Raw genomic sequence first — 27,703 nt, forward strand, 5'->3', positions numbered from 1 at the left:
AAAGGGATCTGTGGCTTACCTAGCTTTTGTGTTAAATGCTCAAGTGTCTAAGTTGAAGATAGAATCAGTACTAGTGGTGTGTGAGTTTACAAATGTATTTCCAGAAGAATTACCAGGATTACCCCCGGAAAGAGAAGTTAAATTTGGAATTGAGTTAGTCCCTGGAATGACACCTATCTCGATTGCTCCGTATACTATGGCTCCACCAGAGTTAAAAGAGTTAAAGGCACAGTTGCAAGAACTTAAAAACAAGGCCTTCGCAAGATCGAGTTTTTCCCCGTAGGGTGCTCTAGTACTTTTTGTGAAGAAGAAAGATGGTTCGATGAGGTTATGCATCGACTATAGACAACTCAACAAGCTAACAGTAAAGAAAAAATATCCTTTACCAAGGATTGATGATTTGTTTGATCAGTTAAAAGGAGCCACGATATTTTCTAAGATTGACCTGAGGTCAGGATACTATCAGCTAAGGGTTAAAGAGCAAGATGTCCCGAAGACTACATTTCGGACAAAATACGGGCATTATGAGTTCCTTATCATGCCCTTTGGTTTGACTAATGCCCTGGTGGTGTTTATGGATTTGATGAACCACATTTTTAGGTCGTATCTGGATAAGTTTGTCATCGTCTTTATCGATGACATATTAATTTATTCACATGATAAGAGCAAGCACGCAGAGCATCTGAGAGTTATGTTGCAAACCTTAAGGGACAAGCAGTCATGTGCCAAATTCAGTAAGAGTGAATTTTGGCTTAAAGAGGTCGAATTCCTAGGACACATTGTGCCGGGTGATGGGATCCGATTTGACCCAAACAAGATCTTGCCTATTGTTGAGTGAAAACTATCGAGGAATGCGACAGAAGTTTGAAGCTTTTTGGGTTTGGCCATATACTATAAACGGTTTGTAAACAGATTCTCCATGATAGCTACCCTGATGACGAGACTGCTATAAAAAGATATTAAGTTTGTTTGGACAGAAAAGTGCCAGCAGAGTTTCGAGAAATTAAAGGCTTTGTTGACTAAAGCCCTAGTGTTAGGGCAATCGGAGTTGGGCAAGGAGTTCATGATTTATAGCGACGCCTCCTTAAATGGTTTGGGGTGTGTGCTCATGCAAGAAGGCAAGGTTACAGCCTATGCCTCGAAACAACTAAAGAAACATTAGAAAAACTACCTGACGCATGATTTGGAGCTGGCTGCCATTGTGTTCGCACTGAAGATTTGGAGACACCATTTTTTTGGAGAGAAATGTCGGGTATTCACAGACCATAAGAGCTTAAAGTACTTGATGACTCAAAATGAGTTGAATTTGCGGCAACATCGATGGTTAGAGCTGATAAAAGATTACGAACTAGTGATAGATTACTACCCGGGAAAGGCGAACGTAGTTGCCGATACATTGAGTAGAAAATCCTTTTTTGCATTGAGAGCTATGAACGACCATTTGGCTTTATCGGATGATGGTTCAGTTTTAACAGAGTTGACAGCCAAACCGATGTTCCTACAAGAGATTTGTGAAGCTCAGAAGAACGATAGTGAGTTGCAAGCCAAGAAAACTCAGTGCGAGTTGGATGTTGTGTCAGATTTTTGCATTAATGCCGATGGATGTCTAATGTTCAAAGATAGAGTTTGTGTACCCAAAGACAGCGAGCTCGTTCAGAAAATTTTATGAGAAGCACATAGTGGTTGTTTGTCCATCTACCCGGGTAGTGTGAAAATGTATAATGACCTAAATAAAATGTATTGGTGGTCGGGAATGAAAAGAGACATTTCAGAGTTCATTTCTAAGTGTTTAGTGTGTCAGCAAGTAAAGGTTAAACACCAAGTACCTTCCGGTTTGCTTCAGCCTATTATGGTCCTCGCGTGGAAATGGGACCGGATCACTATGGATTTTGTGACGGGTTTGCCGGTAACCCCGAAGAAGAAAGATGCAGTATGGGTTGTTGTTGATCGGCTAACAAAGTTGGCCCAATTCATACCAGTACGTACCGACTACTCCCTCGAGAGACTAGCTGACCTATATATTTCTGAGATTGTGAGGCTTCATGGAGTACCGTGGTCGATTGTTTCAGATAGAGATCTGAGGTTTACCTCGAGATTTTGGAAAAAGTCACAAAAGGCTTTGGAAACAAAGTTGAGCTTTAGCACAGCATTTCACCCGCAAACCGACGGGCAGTCAGAAAGAGTGAATCAGATTTTAGAAGACAAGTTGAGGTGTTGTGTTCTCGAATTTCAGGGAAGTTGGGAAAGATACTTACCATTGGTTGAATTCGCCTACAATAACAGTTATCAAAGAAGTTTGAAGATGGCGCCTTATGAGGCTCTGTATGGGTGAAGGTGTCGAACGCCTTTATATTGGGATGAGTTCAAAGAAAAACATATTCATGGGGTCGATTTAGTTAGAGAGACCAAAGAAAAAGTTAAAGTGATTCGTGACTGCTTGAAAGCCGCCTCGGATAGACAGAAATCCTATACAGATTTGAAATGAAAAGAAATTGGGTTTCAAGTCGGTAATAAGGTATTTTTGAAAGTTTTTCCGTGAAAGAAAGTCCTCAGATTTGGCAGAAGAGGCAAATTGAGTCCTCGTTTCATAGGACCTTATGACGTTATCGAGAGAGTAGGGCCTGTTGCCTACCATTTGGTTTTACCACTAGAGTTAGCAAAGATTCACGATGTGTTTCATGTTTCCATGTTACATCAGTATAGATCAGACCCTTTGCATGTGGTTGAGCCAACAGAGGTTGAGATTCATCAGGACATGACCTATGGAGAAGAGCCGGTCAAAATTTTAGCTCGAGAAATCAAACAGTTGAGAAATAAGAATATAGCACTTGTGAAGATTTTGTGGCATAGGCATGGAGTTGAGGAAGCCACATGGGAAACCAAGGAGACTATGAAAGACCAGTACCCTAATCTCTTCACTGGTAAGATTTTCAAGGACGAAAATCCCTAAAGGAGAGAAATGTAACTGCTCGAATTAGGGCATAGTCAGAATAGTGGTATCGGGACCACAAATCTAAAGTTGAATAAATTATTTTATTATTATTTTGGGGTCATAACATGTTAATAATAGTGCTTGAAAAATTTGGTGAATTAATTTTAGATGGCTTGCCCAATTGCGAAAAAGGACTAAATCACATAAAAGGCAAAAGTTACAAATTAGTACCCAAATGTGTTAAATAGCTAGAGAAATTAAATTAGGGATCTTTAAAGGGCAAATTGACCGATAGGGAGTAGCTTGGCCGGCCATGAGGCAAGGAGAATTTGATGGTTAACGTGTTAGGTAATTTGATGACTTAATATGTGTTAAATTAATACCCTAAAGGCCTAGTCTTTATTTTTCCTTCAATCCTTCTTTCTTTTTGACCGAAAATATCAGCTAATATAGAGGTTTGAAAGCTAAAAATTTGCAGCAAATTATTCCTCTCATAATGTAAGTGATCTTGATGATTTTCTTGTTGATTTTTACATTTTTGGAATGCTTATATCATGGGCTTTCAAATGAGAGGACTATTTTGCAAAAAGGTAATAAGTCTAGGGTTTCACCATGTGAATGTTCATATTATTTTCTGAAATTTTATACAAGTATATGAGTCTTAGAAGAGTTCTAAACAATTTTTGTGAAAGGTGTTCACATGAAAACACCTAAAGGGACTATTTTGCATAAGTTACAAAATAAATGATAAGTGTATGAAATAGTGAGATTTTGAAGTTACTAAAAGAGTAAAAAGGGTTTGGCTAGGCTTGAGGCATGAAGAAATTCGATAAAAATCAATTTTTGAGCCTAGGGGCAAAATGGTCATTTTGCCAAGGTCAAGGGGTAAAATGGTCATTTTCTTAAAAATGTAAAATTTTGATTTACCTAATTGTGATTAGTGACTAAATGTGTGCATTTTACTATTATAGATCAAGATTTACCAAATCTGAGCCTAGACCGGGGAGAGGCCAAGCAAACCGACTAAACCGACTAGTCGTGTGCATTTTGTAATCTGAGGTAAGTTGTATGTAAATAATACAACTACACTACTAATATACGAGTTTGAAATGTCTTTGAATTGATATAGCATAAATTGCTTGATTGTAAGTTGAGAATGCATATTGATAATTGAGACAATAGAAATTCCGTTGGAAACCTAGGAAATAAACCGGATATTCATGCCGTGACATTCGGGTCACTTGTGTGAGCTAGTGTAAGACATGTCTGGGACATGTATCAGCCACATTATGAGAGCCAGTGTAAGACCATGTCCGGGACATGGCGTCGGCATTGAGACGAGTGCTAGTGTAAGACATGTCTGGGACATGCATTAGCCTCGAGATGTAAGCTAGTGTAAAACATGTATGGGACATGCTTCGGCTACGAGATGATAGTCAGAGTAAGACCATGTCTGGGACATGGCATCGAATTGAGATATGAGCTAGTGTAAGACCATGTCTGGGACATGACATCATCACCTTACCCATGTTTGAGGCTTAATAAATATCCAGTGATACACCGAATGGTTCAACGGAGAATGTTATGTTTTGTATTAATGAGGAATGTATAACCGTGTTGTGAATGGTACAGGTACCTCATTGGTATTTATGAGATATGAGCTCAATATATATATATTATGTGACTTGTATGGATGGTAATGAGTAAGTTACATCTATGCTTACCTTTGAGTCATAAATATGTTGATCATTGATGAAATTGTTGTTGTATATTTATTTATATGCACCTTACTATGCTTTTATGCCTACTCCCTCTTCCTTTCCATTTTTTTTACAATGCCGCCTAATTGGCTCAAGGATCATCAAACGTCAGAGATATCGATCAGACTATCATCCGAAACACTCGGTATAGTTGGATTTATATTTTTGAATATGGCATGTGTAGGGTCTAGACTGTATTATTTTGTGTCCTTGAGCATTGGCCAAATAAATTGGCTTGGGATAGATCTCACACTTTATATTAAGCCTTGAATGATGGCTAATATTCCTTTTGAATTTATAGAAGATGCATCTTCATGGTTGCATGAATGTCTATTGTGGTTGAATTGATTATGAAAATTATGCTTGTTTTGGTATTGGTTGGTTATAGCATGAAAATATGTAAGCAAGGGTGGCAATGAGGCTTGGAAAATAGCCTTATATTGTCCACACGGGTAGACACACGGGCATGTGTCTAGGCCGTGTGTGACACACAGCCAGGTCACGGGCGTGTCGAGGCCGTGAGAGGGACACGGGCCAGGCACACGGGCGTGTGTCAGGCCGTGTGAAAACCACTGTACCTTGAACAAAATTTAAATTTCGCACGAGCTAGGGACATGGGCGTTTTTCGATAGACACCAGGCCGTGTGAGCCACATGGGCCACCAACATGGCCAGGTCAAGCCAATCACACGGGCGTGTCACTTTCCACACGGACATGTGCCCTGTTTTAAAGGCAAATTTCTTAAGGTAGGTTTGAAACCCCGATATGTTTCTGAATAGTTTTCAATGATAGATTTAGGGCTCGTAAGCCCCTAACAAGTAATTTAAAGTAGAAATTAAAAAGGTTTTAACTTGGACAGAGTCTCGGCGACTTGGGGTTGTTCGAGTAAATGGGATCAAGTTAGGTAATGCCACGTACTCTGCCCCAACGTGGGTTACGGGTATGGGGTGTTACATTTAATAGTATAAGAGATATGATTTAGTCGGCTCTAGGACTAACCTACCAAGAGTACAAGTCTAGCTATACATGCCATAATTGTTTATTGATAGTGTGACGATTTCTGATGATTATAAATTATGTTTTTTATGTATAGTGAATGGATCCCGATAGAACCACGTTGGATGACATGGAAAGTAACGCGCCGACTCCCACCGAAGGAGCCGCGCCAGTAGTAGTGAGCCTGTTACTATGGGTCAGGGTGGAGGGGCTAGAGAAGTCTACCTCCGAATGATGGACGCTTGGTACACGGAGCTTGTTTGTGCAAATCTGAGCACTTCACCTCCCCCACCTCTCCCGTTTCCTCAGTATGCCCTTGTAGCCCCGCAAGGAGCAGACATGATTAGGAGGGAAAAACCTTCAGTAGACAAAATTCAGAAGCATAGGGCCGAGGAATTCCGAGCTAATGTAGATGATGACCTTAAGAGGGCAGAGTCTGGTTAGAAAATACCATTAGAGTATTTGATGAGCTATCATGCATGCCTGTAGGGTGCGTAAAATGCGCAGTGTCACTCCTGCGGGCTCAGCCTACCAATGGTGGAATACTCTCGTTTCGTTATACCGAGAGAGTGAGTAACTTTGGAATTCTTCCAAGAAGAGTTTCGGAAAAAGTACATCAGTCAGAGGTTTATAGATCAAAAGAGGAAGGAATTTTAGAATTGAAGCAAGGCGAAATGACAGTAATAGAGTATAAGCGTGAGTTTGTAAGACTCAGTAAGTACGCTCGGGAGTGCGTGTCTACCAAAGCCACCATGTGCAAGAGGTTTGAGGATGGCCTTAATGAAGATATTCGAGTATTTTTTGGCATCCTGGAATTAAGAGAATTTGTCGTGCTCGTTGAGAGAGCATGTAAGGCAGAGGAGTTGGTTAGAGAGAGGAGGAATGCGGCTATTGAGTCATGGGATTCAAAAAAGAGGTAGATGGGGAAATCACATCAGTCCTCACCCAAGAGATCAAATGAATTCTCTACTCGATCGAATACCTCGGTGGGGTATTCAAAGAAAAACAAGAATCAGCAGAATTCAATGTCTAGAGCCCAGACCATTTCGGTTTCTAGTGTTGGCAGTGCTCGACCAAGCCGGCCGGAGTGTTCGCAATGTGGGAGATGTCATTTCAGTGAGTGCCGAGGAAATGAGAAGGGCTACTTCAAGTGTGGGTCAGTAGACCACTTTATTCGTGATTGTACTGAGATGGAAGAGAGAGAAATGAAGCAAGAAGTGAAGGCAAGTAGTGCTCCGTTGAGGAATAGACCATAAAAGAAGCCCAGAAGTGGGGCTAGCAGTAGAGGCATGCCAAGAGACTCAGCAGTGAGCTCTGAGCGCAGGGCGCCAACAAGGACCTATGCTATACGTGCCCGAGAAGAGGCAAAGTCTTTTGATGTGATCATGGGTACTTTTTCTATGCACGATATAACTGTTGTTGCCTTAATTGACCCGGGAGCTACCCACTCTTATATTTGTATGGATTTGATACCCCGTATAAACATGATAGTAGAGTCCACTGGGTTTGTGATAAAAGTGTCTAACCCTTTAGGCATGCATCTATTAGTTGACCAAGTGTGTAGAAATTACCCTTTGACAATTAGAGGCCATCGTTTTTCGGCTAACTTGATGTTATTGCCTTTTAATGAGTTTGATATAATCCTTGGGATGGATTGGTTGACTGTTCATAGTGTTGTAGTGGACTGTGGGAAAAAGATAATAGAGTTGAAATATGGAGAAGGAAGTGTTCTCCGGGTTAGACTAAGTGAGTCAGATAGTCTGCTAGTAGTAATATCGTCGTTGATGGCTGAGAAATATTTGAGAAAAAGATCTGAGGCTTACCTAGCTTTTGTGTTAACTACTCAAGTGTCTGAGTTGAAGATAGAATCAGTACCAGTGGTTTGTGAGTTTACAGATGTATTTTCGGAAGAATTACCCGGATTACCCCCGGAAAGAGAAGTTAAATTTGGAATTGAGTTAGTCCCTGGAACGACACCTATCTCGATTGCTTCGTATAAGATGGCTCCAACAGAGTTAAAAGAGTTAAAGGCACAGCTGCAAGAACTTACAGACAAGGGCTTCGCAACATCGAGTTTTTCCCTGTAGGGTGCTACAGTACTTTTTGTAAAGAAGAAAGATGGGTCGATGAGGTTACGCATCGACTATAGACAACTCAACAAGGTAACAGTAAAGAACAAATATCCTTTACCAAGGATAGATGATTTGTTCGATCAGTTAAAGGGAGCCACGGTATTTTTCAAGATTGACCTAAGGTCAGGATACTATCAGTTAAGGGTTAAAGAGCAAAATGTCCCGAAGACTGCATTTTGGACAAGATACGGGCGTTATGAATTCCTTGTCATGCCCTTTGGTTTGACTAATGCCCAGCGGTGTTTATGGATTTGATAAACCGCATTTTCAGGTCGTATCTAGATAAGTTTGTCGTCGTCTTTATCAATGACTTACTAATTTATTCGCATGATTAGAGCGAGCATGCAGAGCATCTGAGAGTTGTGTTGCAAACCTGGAGAGACAAGCAGTTATACGCCAAATTCAGTAAGATTGAATTTTAGCTTAAGGAGGTCGGATTCCTAGGACACATTGTGTTGGGTGATGGAATTCGAGTTGAGCCAAACCAGATCTCGGCTATTGTTGAGTGGAAACCACCAAGGAATGTGACAGAAGTTCGAAGCTTTTTGGGTTTAGCCATATACTATAGACAGTTTGCAAACGGATTCTCCATGATAACTACCCTAATGACGAGACTGTTGCAAAAAGATTCAAGTTTGTTTGGATAGAAAAGTGCCCGCAGAGTTTCAAGAAATTAAAGTCTTTGTTGATTGAAGACCCAGTGTTAGGGCAACTAGAGTCGGGTAAGGAGTTCATGATTTATAGTGACACCTCCTTAAATGGTTTGGGGTTTGTGTTCATGCATGAAGGCAAGGTTATAGCCTATGCCTCGAGACAACTAAAGCCACATGAGAAAAACTACCCGATGCACGATTTGGAGTTGGCCGCCACTGTGTTAGAGTTGAAGATTTGGAGACACCATTTGTTTGGAGAGAAATGTCAGGTATTCACAGACCATAAGAGCTTAAAGTGCTTGATGACTCAAAAGGAGTTGAATTTGCAACAACGTCGATGGTTAGAGCTGATAAAGGATTACGAACTAATGATAGATTACCACCCAGGAAAGGCGAACGTAGTTGCCGATACATTGAGTAGAAAATCCTTTTTTTGCATTGAGAGCTATGAACGCCCATTTGGCTTTATCGAATGATGGTCAGTTTTAACAGAGTTGACAGCTAAACCGATGTTCCTACAAGAGATTTGTAAAGCTCAGAAGAACGACAGTGAGTTGCAAGCCAAGAAAACTCAGTGCGAGTCGGGTGTTGAGTCAGATTTTCGTATTAATGCCAATGGATGTGTAATGTTCAAAGATAGAGTTTGTATACCTAAAGACAATGAGATCATTCAGAAAATTTTACGAGAAGTACATAGTGGTCATTTGTACATCCGCTCGAGTAGTGTGAAAATGTATAATGACCTGAAGAAAATGTATTAGTGGTCGGAAATGAAAATAGACATTTCAGAGTTCGTTTCTAAGTGTTTAGTGTGTCAGCAATTAAAGGCTGAACACCAAGTACCTTTTGGTTTGCTTCAGCCTATTATGGTCCCCGAGTGGAAGTGGGACCGGATCACTATGGATTTTGTGGCGGGTTTGTCAGTAACCCCAAAGAAGAAAGATACGGTATGGATTGTTGTTGATCGGCTAACAAAGTCGGCCCATTTCATACCAGTACGTATCGACTACTCCCTCGAGAGACTAGTCGGCTTATATATTTTCGAGATTGAGAGACTTCATGGAGTACCGTGGTCGATTGATTCAGATAGAGATCTGAGGTTTACCTCGAGATTTTGGAAAAAGTTACAAGAGGCTTTGGGAACCAAGTTGAACTTTAGCACGACACTTCACCCGCAAACCGATGGGCAGTCGGAAAGAGTGATTTAGATTTTAGAAGACATGTTGAGGTGTTGTGTTCTCGAATTTCAGGGAAGTTGGAAAAGATACTTGCCATTGGTTGAATTCACCTACAATAACAGTTATCAAACAAGTTTGAAAATGGCGCCTTATGAGGCTCTGTATGGGCGAAGGTGTTGAACGCCTTTATATTGGGCTGAGTTGAGAGAAAAACATATTCATGGGGTCGATTTAGTCAGACAGACTGAAAAAAAAGTTAAAGTGATTTATGACTGCTTGAAGGCCACCTCGGATAGACAGAAATCCTATACGGATTTGAAACGAAAGGAAATTGAGTTTCAAGTCGGTGATAAGGTATTTTTGAAAGTTTCTCTGCGGAGGAAAGTTTCTCCGTGGAGGAAAGTCCTCAAATTTGGCATAAGAGGCAAATTGAGTCCTCGTTTCATAGAACCTTATGAGGTTATCGAGAGACTAGGGCCTGTTGCCTACCATTTGGTTTTACCACAAGAGTTAGAAAGGATTCATGACATGTTTTATGTGTCCATGTTATGACAGTATAGATCAGACCCTTCACATGTGATTGAGCCAACAGAGATTGAGATTCATCCAGATATGACCTATGGAGAAGAACCGGTCAAAATTTTGGCTCGAGAAGTCAAACAGCTGAGAAATAAGAATATAGCACTTGTGAAGGTTTTGTGGCATAAACATGGAGTTGAGAAAGCCACATGGGAAACCGAGGATTTATGAAAGACCAGTACCCAAATCTATTCACTGGTAAGATTTTCGGGGACGAAAATCCCTAAGGGGGGAGAAATGTAACAGCCTGAATTAGGGCCTAGTTAGAATAGTGGTCTTGGGAGCACAAATCTAGAGTTAAATAAATTATTTTATTATTATTTAACAATGCATGAAAAATTTGGTGAATTAATTTTAGCGATGGCTTGCCCAATTGCGAAAAAGGACTAAATCGTATAAAAGGCAAAAGTTACAAATTAGTACCCAAATGTGTTAAATAGCTAGATAACTTAAATTGGGGATCTTTAAAGGGAAAATAGACCCACAGGAAGTAGCTTGGTCAGCCATGAGACAAGGAAAATTTGATGGTCAACATGTTAGGTAATTTGATGACCTAATATATGTTAAATTAATGCCATAAAGGCCTAGTCTTTATTTTTCCTTCAATCCTTCTTTCTTGTTGACCGAAAATATCAGCTAATATAGAGGTTTGAAAGCTGAAAATTTGCAGCAACTTATTCCTCTCAGAATGTAAGTGATTTTGATGATTTTCTTATTGGTTTTTACATTTTTGTAATGCTTATATCATGGGCTCTCAAATGAGAGGACTATTTTGCAAAATGGTAATAAGTCTAGGGTTTCACCATGTGAATGTTCATGTTATTTTCTGAAATTTATGGAAGTATATGAGTCTTAGAAGAGTTCTAAACAATTTTTGTGAAAGGTGTTAACATGAAAACACCTAAAGGGATTATTTTGCATAAGTTGCAAAATAAATGATAAGTGTATGAAATAGTGAGATTTTGAAGTTACTATAAGAGTAAAAAGGGCTCCGCTAGGCTTGAGGTACGAAGAAATTCAATAAAAATTAATTTTCAAGCCTAAGGGAAAAATGGTCATTTTACAAAAGATGTAAAATTTTGATTTGCCTAATTGTGATTAGTGACTAAATAAGTGCATTTTACTATTATAGATCAAGATTTACCAAATTCGAGCCTAAACTGGAGGAAGGCCAAGCAAACTAACTAAACCGACTAGTCGTGTGCATTTTGTAATCCAAGGTAAGTTGTATGTAAATAATACAACTACACTGCTAATTTATGTGTTTGAAATGTCTTTGAATTGATATAGCATAAATTTCTTGATTGTGAGTTGAGAATGCATATTGATAATTGAGACAATAGAAATTTCGTTGGAAACCTAGGAAATAAACCGGATATTCATGCCGTGACATTCGGGTCACTTGTGTGAGCTAGTGTAAGACATGTCTGGGACATGTATCAGCCACATTATGAGAGCCAGTGTAAGACCATGTCCGGGACATGGCATCGGCATTGAGACGAGTGCTAGTGTAAGACATGTCTGGGACATGCATCAGCCTCGAGATGTATGCTAGTGTAATACATGTCTGGGACATGCTTCGGCTACGAGATGATAGTCAGAGTAAGACCATGTCTGGGACATGGCATCGACTTGAGATATGAGTCAGTGTAAGACCATGTTTAGGACATGGCATCAAAACCTTTCCCATGTTTGAGGCTTAATGAATATCCGATGATACTCCGAGTGGTTCAACAGAGAACATTATGTTTTGTATTAATGGGGAATGTATAACCATGTTGTGAATGGTACAGGTACCTAATTGGTATTTATGATATCTGAGCTCAATATATATTTATATATTATGTGACTTGTATGGATGGTAATGAGTAAGTTACATCTATGCTTACCTTTGAGTCATAAACATGTTGATCATTGATGAAATTGTTGTTGTATATTTATTTATATGCAACTTACTAAGCTTTTATGCTTACTCCATTTCCTTGTCATTTTTTTTACAGTGCCGCCTAATTAGCTCAAGATCATCGGACGTTAGAGATATCGATCACACTATCATCCAAAACACTCGGTATAGTTGGATTTATATTTTTGAATATGGCATGTGTACAGTCTAGACTTTATCATTTTGTTTCCTTGAGCATTGGCCAAATGAATTGGCTTGGGATAGATCTCACACTTTGTATTAAGCCTTGAATGACGGCTAACATTCCTTTTGAGTTTATAGAAGATGCATCTTCATGGTTGCACGAATATCTATTGTGGTTGAATTGATTATGGAAATTATGCTTGTTTTCGTATTGGTTGGTTATAGCATGAAAATAGGTAACCAAGGGTGATAATGAGGCTTGGAAAATAGCCTTATATTGTCCACACGGGTAGACACATGCGCGTGTGTCTAGTCTGTGTGTGATACACAGCTAGCCCCATGGGTGTGTAGTCTGGCCGTGTATCCCCTGCACGTAAAAGTTTCAAGTCAGTATGCATGGTATTAAATGCACGGGCAGAGACATGACCGTGTGTCTCAGCCATATGGAGAACATGGCCTAGCACACGGGCGTGTGCTATAGCCGTGTGGCATGTTGGGTATGCTGACGTCAGAAATAGAATTCCCACGTTCTTAGACACGAGCGTGTCGAGGCCGTGTGAGGGACAAGGGCCAGGCACACGGGGGTGTGTCAGGCCGTGTGAAAACCACTTCACCTTGAACAAAATTTAAATTCCGCACGGGCTAGGGACATAAGCGTGTCCCGATAGACACTAGTCTATGTGAGCCACACGAGCCACCAACATGGCCATGTCAAGCCAATCACACGGGCGTGTCACTTTCCACATAGGTGTAACACCCCTCACCTGTATCCAACATTGGGACAGGGCTCGAGGCATTACCAGACTTAAACATTCATAAACATATAAAACCGGGTCACCAAATTTCGCCCAAAATTAAGACTTTTAGAACATATGCTATCATCCCTTATACAGGCCATCGAGGCCTATAACCTACATTAAGGCGGTCCGGGACAAAACTGAAAACATTCGGTAAACTTTGGGAAACTTAATAAATTTCTAGCTTTGGAGTGCCACACGCTCGTGTAGGGGGGCCGTGTTGACACACACGCTCGTGTGGCTTGGGGCATGCCCATGCCCTTAGCTCTTGAGCAACACTGACTTCTAAACACGGCCATGGCACACGCCCATGCTGCCTGTCCGTGTTCAATACTGACTTTGGGACACGGCTATGGGACACACCCGTGTGACCTACCCGTGTCCTATACTAACTCAAAATTTTAAATGCAGGGGACACACGGCCATAGCACACACCCATAGGAGGGAACCGTGTGTCACACACGGCCTAGACACACGCTCGTGTGTCCAACCATGTGGACCCTAATAGGCTAATTTCCAAGCCTTAAGTCACCCCTTTCTACTCCATATACCATTACACTATGTTTACTAACTTATAAATTAAACATCCATGTTCAGGGCACTAACAAATTATTACTATATTACACATTTATTCCATAGCCATGACCACCTCAAATGGTCTTAAAGCACTCACCATGTACATATGCCATATACTTCTTATTCATAGTGAATAAGCATAATCACATACTCACATCACAAGACATTTACACATATCATGGATGAATAGGCTTACAAGCCAAAATCATTATAAGCCACATCTCATGGCTACATACAACAAATCATTATAAGCCAATACATTTGGCTAATCACAACGACATCGATCATAGAAAAACTAAGTCCCTATACATGCCACTCACTTGAACACGTTTAACATATACATGTCAATACTCCAAGGGTAAAGACTCGATAGTGTGATGCTGTCTCTGACGATCTCTAACCCCGAGCTGACCTGTCAAAACTAAAAGAAATGGAAAGGGGGAGTAAGCGTTACGCTTAGTAAGTCCATATGAAAATAATAAGCATTATAAAAACATGTTTCTTTAGGTAAAACAACTATAATTATGCTTTTATTCATATTCTGGTCAAGTTGTCTACTCGAGTCATAGTCGATAAATTATTTATAACTCGAGCTACAGAAATCCAAATTAATATCCGTCAATTTTCTAAGAAACTAGACTAATTTTTATTCTTATCATAAAATTTTAAGAATTTTTGGTGTAGCCAATAAGTACAGTTTATTATTCAAAGTCTCCCCTGTTTTGCAGTTTGACAGCTTCGACCTTTCTTCACTAAAATTTATTTATATCATAGTATAAGACTTTTATAATGTTCACGTCTCTTTATCCTGAAAGTAGACTCATTAAGGATTTCATTCATATAAATTTTAACTCATAATTATTTCTGTACAATTTCTAGTGATTTTCCAAAGTCGAGACAGGGGAGTCTGGAATCACTCCGACTCTGTCTCACAAGAAATCAAATATCTCTTGATACAGAACTCTTTGTCTTTCACCATTTCCTTTATGTGAAACTAGACTCATTAAAAATTCCATATTTTGTTCAGTCTTTAATTCAATTTCCACAATTTTTAGTGGATTTTCAAAGTCGAACCAATGCTGCTGTACCAAGTCTGTCTTAATGCAACCAAGATAATAACCATCACAATTTGTCATAGAAATTATTCTTATAAATATCATTCATTCATTTGCCACCATCGTCATAAGTCCATTTATTTCACATGTCAAGCACGTGTTCATGGGTTCCGAGTACTTACCTGCGCTATCATTTAGCACCGCACTCGTCCAAACATGACAACTCACATGCATCATAATATTATCATATAACATACATGATGTATCATGGCAGTAACTTTTTATTTCATTTCTCATATTAATCTCGTTGAATTTCTAGGAATCTCGATGGATATCCTATTCACCGTCAATTCATACAAGTGATCATTTCATGTGCGCACTCCCACGAACCTCACATCTTACAGCGGGATTACCAGTCCAGGCTAAACCCCCCGTAATATAAACTCATAGAGTGATGTCGGGATTACCAGTCCTGGATAAATACCTTGTAACTACAAGCACTCTCAATGAGCTCGATTTGAATTACCAGTCCAGGCTAAATTCAGACCCCAATCGGATTACCTGTTCGGGCTAAATCCTTAATACACACATATTCTTCGGGAGGCTCGATCACTTAAGGAACACCCGTCCAGGCTAGATCCTTTCTATATTTGAGATCAACCGATTACCTGTCCGGGCTAAATCCTTACTACAACACATGCAGGATCTCAAATCATGTAAGCCATGGTTTATCCATCGAATTTCCCTTTTTATTCAACCGAGATTTTTCTCTTTTCATCAAGTATCTCATTATGCATAGCTGCTCATGCCATGTACATCTAATTCAACACATTTCCATGGTTATTTAGACATTAGTCCATAAGATAAACATGGTATTACATATAATTATAATTTGGCATTTGTTACAATATATAATCTTCATATAAACTAAATAAATATCCATCACACAATGTTAACACATCAATTTAAGTTCAAGTATGAACAATAATATTATTACATTATCATCGACATATGAACTTACCTCGGTTTCGAGTACGTCTATTTATTTCGAGTTTGTGCTTAACCTTGTTCGACCTCGTTCTAAGTCCGAATCTTGTTTTCCTTGATCTATAATATCACATTTATCCTAATAATTAGTCACATTATTCATAGGGGTCCAAAAATCATATTTTTACAAATTTACATTTTGACTCCTAAACTTTTGCATATTTGCGCTTTTGACCCAATGCTCGGAAATTAAACTTCATCCTATTTTCTTATGTTTTATGACATGCTGATCATTTTTCATAACTATGACAGCCCCCAATTTCCACTAAATCACCCATTTATGACCAATTTTACAACTTTTACAAAACGGTCCTTTTAGATGTTTTCATCGAAAACCGCTTAGTAAAAGTCATTTATTAAACACCCAACACTCATTTTCTACCATTAGACATCAAAATGCATGCATATTACTTATGGGTAAATTTTTAAACATAAACCCTAGCTCAACATAATGGTAGAAATAGCTAGAACATGTTACCGGGATTTAAAAAATGTCAAGAACTTTAAAAATGGGGCTCGGGATCACTTAAAAATGAGCTTGGAAGCTTGAACCAAACCCTAACCATGGTTTCGATGGGGATTTCGGCTGGTACATGGAGAAGATGACCAAATTTTGGCTATTTTGGCTTTTTAATTCTTTTAATTATTAGTTTACCAAAATGCCCCTAGCTTAAAAATATTTTATTACACCCATTTCATGTCTATTTTTGTCCAACAATTAACTAATGGTCTAATTATCATTTAAGGACCTCCCATTTAAAATTTCATAACAATTAGACACCTCTAACATGTAGAACTCAACTTTTACACTTTTTACAATTTAGTCCTTTTGGCCAAATTGAGTGCCCAAACGTCAAAATTTTCAAACGAAATTTTCACGAAATCATTCCGTGAAATCGTAGACCATAAAAATATAATAAAAATAAATTTTTTTACGTCGTATTTGTGGTCCCGAAACCACTGTTCTAACTAGACCCTAATTCGGGATGTTACAATGGGCGTGTGCCCTATTTTAAAGGAAAATTTCTTAAGGTTGGTTTGAAACCCCGATATGGTTCCGAATAGTTTTCAATGATAGATTTAGGGCTTGTAAGCCCCTAACAAGTAGTTTAAAGTAGAAATTAAAAAGGTTTTAACTTGGACCGAGTATCGGTGACTTGGGGTTGTTCGAATGCATGGGATCAAGTTAGGTAATGCCACGTACTCTGCCTTGGCGTGGGTTACGGGTATGGGGTGTTACATAATAGATGATATATTATTCTTTCAATTGGTTTTCTCATTTCAGATTAGACTAAAGACATATATAGGTTCGTATACTAATATAAGTTATTTTTTTGGTATTACGACCCGACCATGTAATACCGTTTAGTATTAGTTTAAACATTAAACAACCAGTGACCTAATATTTTTCTTTGCATGCATAAGCCACATGATGCCACTATACAAAGAATATTGATGTAATTAATGGATTTTTTTATTAACCAATATGTTCGAAAAATTTACAAGTCTAAAAACGAATATAAAACACTTAGGGCACTAGATCCAACAGATTTGTCTTACTCTTTTGTATCATTATATAAAGGGTAACTGGTTTGCTGAGATATGCAATACAAGATGATATGGGATGAATTTATGAAGATTTATCTCAATATTTTGTATCCTTGTATAAAGCGTAATTGGTTTGATGTGATTTTGGAAAATTATGATGGATTGAAATTCACTTATTGAAGTTGGATTCGTGTTCTAAATATGGTAGGCTTGTTAAACCTTTATAGAGGTTTTATTGTTGAGATAAGTATATGAGCAATGGCTCACTTAGTGCCAGTGGTAGTGGCCACTGCGGTTAAATGTAACACCCCAAAACCCGGCCTAGAAGTTTAGATTGAATCCTGGAGGTTACATAAGCCACCAAAAGTGGCGAAAACAAAAACTTTACTTCAAACCAAGAAAACCCTTTTGTTCATTATGTTTGAAACAATATTATACTGACGTCAAAAATTTGAAAATAAAATCCACAGCTTCTAAAGTTCGGTCCAAATAACACCTTACGAAAGTCGAACATAAAAACTTGTACCACAGTTTATATAATAGTTTTACAAACCGACTTAAAATTAACCTTATAAAACTTATGAGATTTTACTTAAATTGAATCAAACCATATATTTCTGAGACCTCTAGTATGCCAAGTCCAGCTCCAAAACACGGAATGTACCTGAAAGGAAAAATACTACAGAGATGAGCTACGAGAGCTTAGTGTGAGTCCGAAACATGAACAGATAGCAAAAGACAGAGTGACACAATAAATATTTCAGAGAAGTATATGTATAAAAATATCACTTACGAAAGTCTCAATCGGTAGTCAAATACAATATCAAACCATAGAAATGATGATCCAATCATACGCAATAATCAGAACATATTACATGACATTAACTATATTTTCAATAACCAAAAGTTCACACAAATAGACAAAATGTTCTGAAAAATAGACGTATGTTCAGATGCGAACGGATGCACAAGTCAAAATCCCACCCTACCAACTAAACACCACTTCGTCCATCCAGCACACCACATAAGGGCTATGGTGGGCTTGTCCATCATGCACACCACATAGAACCATAATAGGTTCATCCACCTTACACACCACAATGTGGAACTATGCCACTTGAGTAACTGTATACATCTGAGCTGATATACGTATAGGATAGTGCGGTAAATTGTTGTACAAAAGTATCGTGGTTAAAACTGCTAAGTCTGTCTTCCTTCTCTTTATAACTAGATCCCAAAATTTTCATGTTATGCAACAATACACACATTACTTAGACAACATACAAAAATGGACATTAACATTTCCAGTTGAACAGATTCAGATTTGATTACACTTGTATTCTAATATTCAATTACAACAACAATAATAAACAACAATAATAAACTCATATTTATTCATCACATAAATGAGTAATAAAATTAAAGCCCATAAACGTACATATATACACAAATTAAACTAAATCGAGTTTCTAAACACATTTATTGAGGCTTGACCGAGGGTCAGATTACACAGAAACATAAAAAAAAAGTTTGACTCAAAACAAAAATTCTGCAAAATAAGGCCACATAGTCGTATGCCCTAGCTGCATGGAAGTGTCTAGGTTGTGTGGAGGCTTACACGCCCATGTGACCAAGTTACATGGCTGTGTGAGTAGCTCGTGTAACTCACTGTCCAAAAATGCCAAAAATAAATAGTAGAGAAGACACGACCATGTGGAGATCTCACACGCCCGTGTGGCCATGCTGCGTGGAACCAAAAACCATTGAAAACCTTAAATTCCCAATTGCACACAGCCATATGGATCGCCTGTGTGCGGCACACGCTTGTGTGGCCACAAAATCACACCGAAATAGCCTGAAATTCGTGTTTTTGACACCGAAACGATCCTCATCCCTTGGAAATTCTGAAATATACTGAAATATGCAGAATATCATGCAATCCATCAATAAATTAACACTTAAAATCAATAGTTTTAGAAACACACCTTAAATCGGAATTACAAATAACAAAGATTAACCGCTTCGCCTCCACAAGACCATTCTGACTCACATTCGATTACACGAAACACACAAGAGCAATCTCCTTTGACGGAATGATAAATTAAAATTGTGTAAAATAGAAGAAGCAAGAACAAACAAAATTGAAATTGGAAAGAACAGAAAAAGATGAGCAATGGGGAAGAAAAAAAAAAGAATCAAGAAGAACTTGAACTTTATTTTTCTATTTTAAAAATAACTTCCTCTTTTAATATAAAATAAAAAAATAAAAAATAAATAAATATAAAAAAAAACTCACAGGGATTCGAACACGAGGCCCAAAGATAAGTTAACACGCTCACAACCATTGAACCAGTAGGCTCACTCTAACATTAAAACGCGAAACTGAACCCAAACGTTTAACCCACTCATTGACCCTAACCACAGACCTCAAAACTTCTAACCCCAGATTCCGGGATGTTACATTAGCACTACGATAAGCAGCAAAATTGGCATTATTTAGAGTTAGCAATCTTTTCAACAAAATTAGTTGGGCAATGACTTAGTTGATTTCTTGGACATCTGATCGTCTATTTTTTAAGACCAATCCATTTAGAGCAACATATCTTAAAGATTGGATTGAATTAGGTCAAGTAATTAAATCCCTTTAAATAAGGAAATTAAATTTGGGCTTCTTGATGACTTATCTCTAACTATTATACTTTATTTTTTACTTTATTAATATATTGTGTATGCTATTTTAGTTGTTGTTTTTTTAGGGGAAATGATTGTAATTGATCTAGTATGTTAACAAGTCTCAAACTCTTATATATTATAAGCTTGTGTAACTTAGATATGTTTGGTTTTTATAACATTTATTTATTCAGTGAGGAACTTGTATTTAAGAGTGCATTAAGAATGTAGAAAAAGTTTGTTGCTTGATTTTACAAAGATGTGAATGATCTATAGATCTTTAGGTACAAAAGTGGGGTTGCTATATTGGGGTGTGATAGGACTTAAACCACTTGTTGTGTTAGGATTAAAGATAACGGATTTTCTCATCGAGCTAGGCTCTGCAGGCGTAGATAAACTAAACTGCATAAACAATTTTGTATGCCTTGTTTTTGTTGTGTTTCTCGTAGTTCCATCTTTAATGGCTTGAATGCAACCATCACTTATGTGCTTTGTTTTTCTTAAGCAATTATCAACTAAAGGTTCCAACATACTTATCAACCCCAAAATGAAAATGAATTTCTGAGTGAACCTAAAAGAAGTAAGAAAAGAATAATAGAAAAAAAAAACTTTGTCCCTAATTGTCACATGTTTAATGTTTAAAAAGATACTATCACTTTAGATGAAGCTTTATCTTCTTTTGATTTTGATTTGTAGACAAAAAGAGGACATTTTTTTTTTGATATACTATCTCATGTGAGTAAAATAACATTAATAGAAGTTCTAATTACAGTTATTGTCATCCATGATTAGAGAATCCATCAAATGGATGTAAAAACAATTTTTTTAAATGGTGAGTTCGGAATTTTTTTTTGTAAAGAGCAACCCTGCATCTATTTCCCTTAAACGAAAATCTAAAACACCTAAAAATTTTATTTTTCACATGGTAAAATGAACTGAAGTGAATGAGAGATCCATATGAAAGAATCCAAACAATTTTTTAGTTCAGGGTAAAAAATTTAAAGAGAAATATATTAAATGAATTTTTTTAGTGTATTTCATTTATTAAATGAATTTAATTAAATAATTTAAAGTAATTTAATGTCATTTTTATAAGTTAATTACACATGTCACTTTCTGATAAGTTGGCGTTGTTAATGTCTTTAAAAAATATAAGGTTAAAATATATCATAATCTTTCTAGTTTTTGTAGATTTAGAATTTGAATTTTATATTTTTATTTTTAGGAATTTAGTTTTTCTATTGTTTAGATTTTAAAATTCAAGTCAAATTGTTAATACTGTTAAAATTATTTTGTTAAATTCATGATCATTACAATGTTTCTTTTTTAGTTATATTCTTACCAAGTGAATATTTTTTATTCAAAATGTCACACCAACAATTTTAATGAAAAAATTAACAGTGTTAATAATCGATCTTGAATTTTGAAATCTAAAAAATAGGACTAAATTTTGAAAATAAAAATACAATGACTATTAGGTTCCTTTTGGATGGATAGTGAGATTGACTCTGATCAAAGTAAAAACAACAGTGGCAGTGAGTTTAGTTATTGTAAAGTAAGATTGAATACTATAACGGTGAAATTAAAATCAATAATGATATATATATATATTTAGAATTTTAACGATAATGATGAAATTATAATTAAAAATGAACATTAACTATATTAAATTAAATTCATATATAAATAATTTTATTAATGAATTTATTAAACATCTACTAATTATATGTATATCTATTTTTTTATTGCTCGTATAGTTACTTATTGATGATTAATTAAATTATTAAAAAATAAAAATATATAATAACAATAAAAAATAAAAAAAACTTTTGCTTAATATTTAACTTTTTAATGGAAAAAGGTTTAAGAGACCCACCCATACCTTTTAAAATATATGTAAACGGAAAAACAAAGCCTCTTCAAGTAAATTACCTATTTGTCCTAAGCTTGAGGTGAACCCGTGGAGTTAAACATATAAGTAGGTCAAAGTTAAGGATTGAGCCCAAAAATCCTGCACACTCAAATAAATAGCCTGTAAATTAGCTATTTGTCCTAAGGTTTGGACAAATTTTAGGACTCCCTGTGTACTAAGATTCCTAGTTTTGGACCATATTCATGTACATCATGCCAATAAATTTAACTAACCAAAGTTTTTTTTTTCTCTTTTCTAAATTTAGGAAACTGTTTAAGCAAAGTTAATATCAAATATCTTTAATTAATTAAATTTACACGTTTTCATAATCAAACATAGATCACGTTTGAAGCGGTAAACATCCTTAACCATGAAGTCATCATATAAGTTCAATTATTAATATACATTATTAATATATATAACTATTGAAATTATCTAATAAAAAATAAACAATTAAACATATTTCAATTATTTAAATTATATAAATCGTCCCATATTAAATATCTTTCACATACATATTTTAGAAGCTTGGGTTAAGGGTGTGGACTATTATTTGGGCTTTCACTTTTCTGACCTAACACCCCTAAAAAAACTGTCCTCTCTCTTCCACATTTACGCTCCCTTTTTCATCATCAAGTACTTGCTGATATCATATAGGCACCGAAGATCAGCCATTTTCCTTTGCTTTTCCGATGGCCTAAAACTTCTCTGCTTTATTTCACTTTAACGTGTATATATAACCTCAAAGTCTGTTCCATTCAACAGTAGTACGCTCATTGTTTCCGAGTGTAACTACGTTGTGCTGTAAAGATATGGGAAACTGCCAAGCAGCTGAAGCAGCAACCGTGGTTATTCACCACCCAGGGAACAAGATCGAGAGGATTTACCACCCTGTTAGTGTCAATGAAATCATGACCTCAAATCCAGGGCATTACATTGCACTTGTGCTAACCTCGCCCACGTTGAAAACCCAACATGGGATGCCTTTGAAGCAACTCAAGCTTTTAAAACCAGATGACACACTATTAGTCGGCCATATCTATCGACTCATTAGCTTTGAAGGTAATTTATTCTCTTAAACCTTTTTACGTCTATAGGTTTTGCCTTTCGTTTAATTTGTTTTCTTTTAGTAGATGTTATGAAAGAGTTTGCGGCAAAGAAGTGCACGAAGCTTGGGAAACTGTTGAAAGAAAGAGGAGGGATTGGGGTTGGGATGGAGTTGAAGAGAAAGGATTTGCCCAATGCTTCCGATCTGAAACCCAAACTGAACCCCAAATCTGGGAACTGCAGTTCGGTTATTAAGGTAATAAAAAAAAAAAGCTCAAAGCGACTTTGAACACTACTGTTTCAAGTTTCGTCTAAGTTAACAAAAACTGTCAGAACAGGTGACATAAGCTTCTGAAATGAGTTTTAATTTTGGGTCTCGAATTTCAAGAAATGTAATTAATCTTTACTACCAATTAATTAGTGCCTAAGAAATGAGTTTTATGGGGTTTTTTTCTCGGTCGGTAAGTTTAAAAAAAAAAGTTATCGTCTCAAAAACTGAGAACTAGGAAGAATCTGAAGTCTGAACTTTGTTTAACAACAGATCTCGAGGTATCTAATTGAAAAATTAATTTCCAACACTTAACGTACTTCAATACTGTTGAAAAATCTTCTTTAATAATATGTTACTGTTAAGTTGAACTCACAACAACTGGTCATTATTGATATATCTACTTTAATTATGATCATTAATCAACCATATTTCACCATGCATGTTTATGAGAATGTAGCCTAATGACTTGTCTTCATAGTAAGGTAGTGCGAACAGAAAAGGATCTAAATTTCGTGGAAAGCTTGGGTTTAGTACAAATAAATAATTGAACCCCCAAAGAAAAGCTTATGCAATTGTCATTGTCTCATGGGGTTCCTTTGTCCAATTTGTCCTTTTAGATAAAATTTCCCATTCTTTTTCTACCGTGTGTGCAGGTGAAGCAGGAAGTTAACAGACAGGGAAGCAGTGGTGGCAGCAGAAGTAGGTATATGGGAAGGCATCAAGGTGGAGGTGGGGGGCAATGGAGGCCAGCTTTGCAGAGCATTGCAGAGACTGGGACTTGAACTCAAATAGCTTTCATATCTCTATTCCAGGACCATTGCAGGCTTTCCCCTTTGTCATTTCTCTCCTCAGTCCCAACTCCCCTACAACCAATAAAAAGCAAGCAAACAACTATATAAAGCCATAGACATAACAATCCATCCTTTCACTCTTCCCAATGCCTTCCTAGTATTTACGTTTTGATGTAGAACCTTATTAATCACTTAGAACATCAATGAATGTAATGAACCACTTCCTATCTCAACATCGAAACTCAATATTTCCAACTTTTTTTTTCCTTTTTTGGGATCATTTTAGTTATGTTAGTAGAATTTAGAAAATTGGGAAAACAATTATCTAGGTAAGACTTTGGATCTGAAAGAACTTGAACAACCCAAATCATTTTTCACATTACCTTCAACCCATTTCATATATATTTCTTTGCTCTCAATTTAAGTCTAAGAGTTATCCATGAGGGTTCGCTCAACGGAAGTGAGTTGAGTTTTGGGCGAACTTGATCACTCCTAGCCACCGGGGACTAGGGACTTTTTCTAGATAAAAGAAAACTCAGGTGTAAGAGTTTAATATTACTACGTAACTAGACAGTATACAAAAAGAAGGAAAGATACATTGGGATTTAGTGGAAGGCCCCCAAAAAGGAAGTGAAGACAAAATGCAAATGTGATGGTCCGGAGCTTTATTTCAATGAGGGACTGCAGAAACACCTAACAAATGGTAGTGGGATGGGAACATCCTTCTCCACTTAGAAAGCTTTTATCTGTTTCAAGTTTAGAAATATGGTACAATGTGGTTTTGTTTTGTTATTATGGTTTGAAACTTTGAATCGTTGATCAAACATCACATTTACTTTTCCCCTTGTTTTGGGTACATTCTGTCTCCTTTAATGGATTCATCTTTTAGGACATGTTTTCTGTACACCAAAGTTCATAGGGAGCTGTATTTTGGACAACTTTTAGTTTTTATTGCTGTCAAAAGACAATGATTTGATCGGTTGTGGGCTTCAATTGCTGTGTGGTTTATAAACTCTTGCAATTTTTCTAGTTGCAAATCCTATTTGTATTATAATTGTTAAGAGTAATTAAGGTTTGGTGTTAACTGTAATATATATTGGTACAATGATGATTGTAAACATATAGATCACAAATCACAATTTCAAATTTGATGCATGAGATTTAATTAAACCATTGATTTTCACATGCATTCCAAAAGGTTCTGCTTTTTTTCCTGAGTCCAGCATACGATCAAAGGAATTAATGCAACATTTGGTGTTAAAATTAAATAGAATGTGGAATATGATATTTGTATTTTAAAAAACATATGACCTAGAACAATATTTTACAAAAATATTTAAATGCACCTCGCTGATTTGACAATAGCCTATTAAGTAAGGACACGTAACAATTTTATATTTGTTTGACTACTATTGTACACGTGCCATCATATCTGTATACATCTAATCCAGTAATGGTAAATTGCTTTCCGGAGTAAAAATTTTATTTTATTTTCCTAAAATTTAATTTTTTTTAATTTTATTTTCAAAGGAGTTTTTCGATTTCTTTTTAAAATTTAAAATTTAGATTCAATTGTTATCATTATTAAAATTTTTATATCAAATTTATTGTTATAACATTTTAAAATTTAAAAGAAAATCACTTGATAGTGAAACAATAAAAAATTAAAGTTGAAAATGCTAATGTGAATTTTCAAAATCGTTACGATGAAATAAATATTATTTTTGGGATAATGTTCTTAAAAAAAATGGGCTTAGCATTAGAATTGAAATAGTTAACAATATTAACTATTTATACTAACTAATGATATTATAAAAATAGAGGGTCTAAATTATGTCAATAATTAAAATATATGTTTTTAATCTATAGAGACAAAAATTGAAATTTAACTATTATTTTATAATGTTAAAAAAAAGTAAGGCAAACCCAAAAAATGTATTAGTCTCTAAGATTTTTAAATCATTCAAATTAATTATATGAACTTTTAATTGAAAAGTTACTAATATTAACTATTTAAATTAATTAATATTATTTAAAAATATAAAAATTAAATAATATTAGAAATGAAAATATAGAGATGAAATCTGAATAATAAAAACTTAAAAATGAAATTTAACATTTTCTTCAAATATGATATGGGGGAATCTTTCTACTTTTACATCTATCCCTATACATAAATACAATCCCCATAAGAGGAGGCTGTGACAACTGTCTTTTTAAATTAAAAAAAATTAAGGAATGGTTTATTTTAAGTTTTGGTGCTTTTATTATCTTCAAATTTAAGATTTAATCCTTACATTTTAATTTGATTTAGTTTGATTCATTGTAACACCCCAAACCCGGCCCAGACGTTATGGCCGGATCCGACATGCCACATCGAAGCATTAAAAACATTTTATATTGTTGATCCAGAAAAACCTACTTAGTGTTTTAAAAGATAATTTCATTATAGGTTAAAGTGAATGGAAGCTGTGCACCAGGTAGGAAATCGGAAAAGAGAAGGTGAGTCTATCGGACTACTTAAGTACCAAGCTCCTTTCGGATCCAATCCTAGACATGCACACCGCCATTGCCACACCTTAACGTCATGTATATTTCTAGGAAACCGATTTGATTAAGTCATTTTTAGGAAAAGTGATTAATTTTGGAAAATACTTTCATTGCGGAAGCTTTGCTTGTTGTCGTGTTATTTTGAAATCAATTTTTGTTTTTTTTTTTTGAAAACGCGCCGTAAAGCTATCCAATTTTAACAGTTAAAATAAGTAATACCTATCTTAGTAATACATATTAAAACCATCAAAAATAATTAAGCGGCCTTATTACATTTAAAAACCCAAACCTCAACGTAAATAATAGGATGTCCAGTTCACCAGAAGAAAACCAAACTTTCAGAACGGGTGGCCACTCTGAATTCCCTCACAGCTCCAAGCCCACTATGGTTGGGGATTTCCTGCGTGGATGAAAATAAAAGGGGTGAGTTTGGGGAAACTCAGTGTGTAAGGAAAACCCATTCAAAGCCTAAGTCAGCTCAAGCCTATTGGGTCTAAGCCCATTCAGGTAACAGTGGTACTGGACCAGAGCCTTTTTCAGATTACAATAAACTAGGCCTTAGCCCCTTATTCAGATAACAGTATGGCCCATAAGCCCATTTCAAAATACATGCAACATCAATAACATATGCAAGCCCATTTGGGGAGACTAGTCAACCCACCAACCACTACACTCCACCCGTACCAGCCCAACACTCCATGTGGGGAATAGCTCAACCCACCCAGCCCAACACTCCACAGTTGCAGCCTTGCTGCTCAGTTAACAGTAAATTGAGGCAAAACCTCCAGTACGTGGACAAGCCACTTTCAGTACTTCCTCTGTCAATATCCCAATCCCATGCATCAGATAATAACAACATGGCATGCAGTAAATAACAACAGTCAAACACCTAGGGGTATTTTGGTAATTTATCTATTGGGGTAAAACTATAAATTTTTTTATTTTTAAAGGTATTTCTGTAATTTATCTATTTTAGGGTTTTTTTATGCATATTCCTACTTTTCACGTACTAACAGAATCACTACCGAGGGTTCTTACTGAATTGGGCTCGTTGGCCCATCATTCCAATTTTGGCCCATTAAGCCCAAAAATATCGAGGGCACAGAAATCATTCACTTTGCAG

The 27,703-nt window shown here is 36.4% G+C and overlaps 1 protein-coding gene across 2 annotated transcripts; it reads left to right on the forward strand.

Annotated features, from left to right (window-relative positions):
• Window positions 1-22,456: 22,456 nt before the first annotated feature.
• LOC107893191 (uncharacterized) lies at window positions 22,457-24,263 on the forward strand. Of its 2 annotated transcripts, none has more exons than XM_016818123.2 (3): window positions 22,457-22,983; window positions 23,055-23,224; window positions 23,893-24,263. In XM_016818123.2, the coding sequence occupies exons 1-3, from the start codon at window positions 22,734-22,736 to the stop codon at window positions 24,019-24,021; spliced, it is 549 nt and encodes a 182-aa protein (XP_016673612.1). In that variant the 5' UTR covers window positions 22,457-22,733; the 3' UTR covers window positions 24,022-24,263. The 2 variants fall into 2 exon arrangements, with proteins under 2 accessions (XP_016673612.1, XP_040937765.1); XM_041081831.1 differs by having other exon boundaries at window positions 22,462-22,983; window positions 23,052-23,224.
• Window positions 24,264-27,703: the final 3,440 nt, after the last annotated feature.

The sequence above is a fragment of the Gossypium hirsutum genome, chromosome A11, assembly GCF_007990345.1.
Source record: "Gossypium hirsutum isolate 1008001.06 chromosome A11, Gossypium_hirsutum_v2.1, whole genome shotgun sequence".
Lineage (NCBI taxonomy): Eukaryota > Viridiplantae > Streptophyta > Magnoliopsida > Malvales > Malvaceae > Gossypium > Gossypium hirsutum.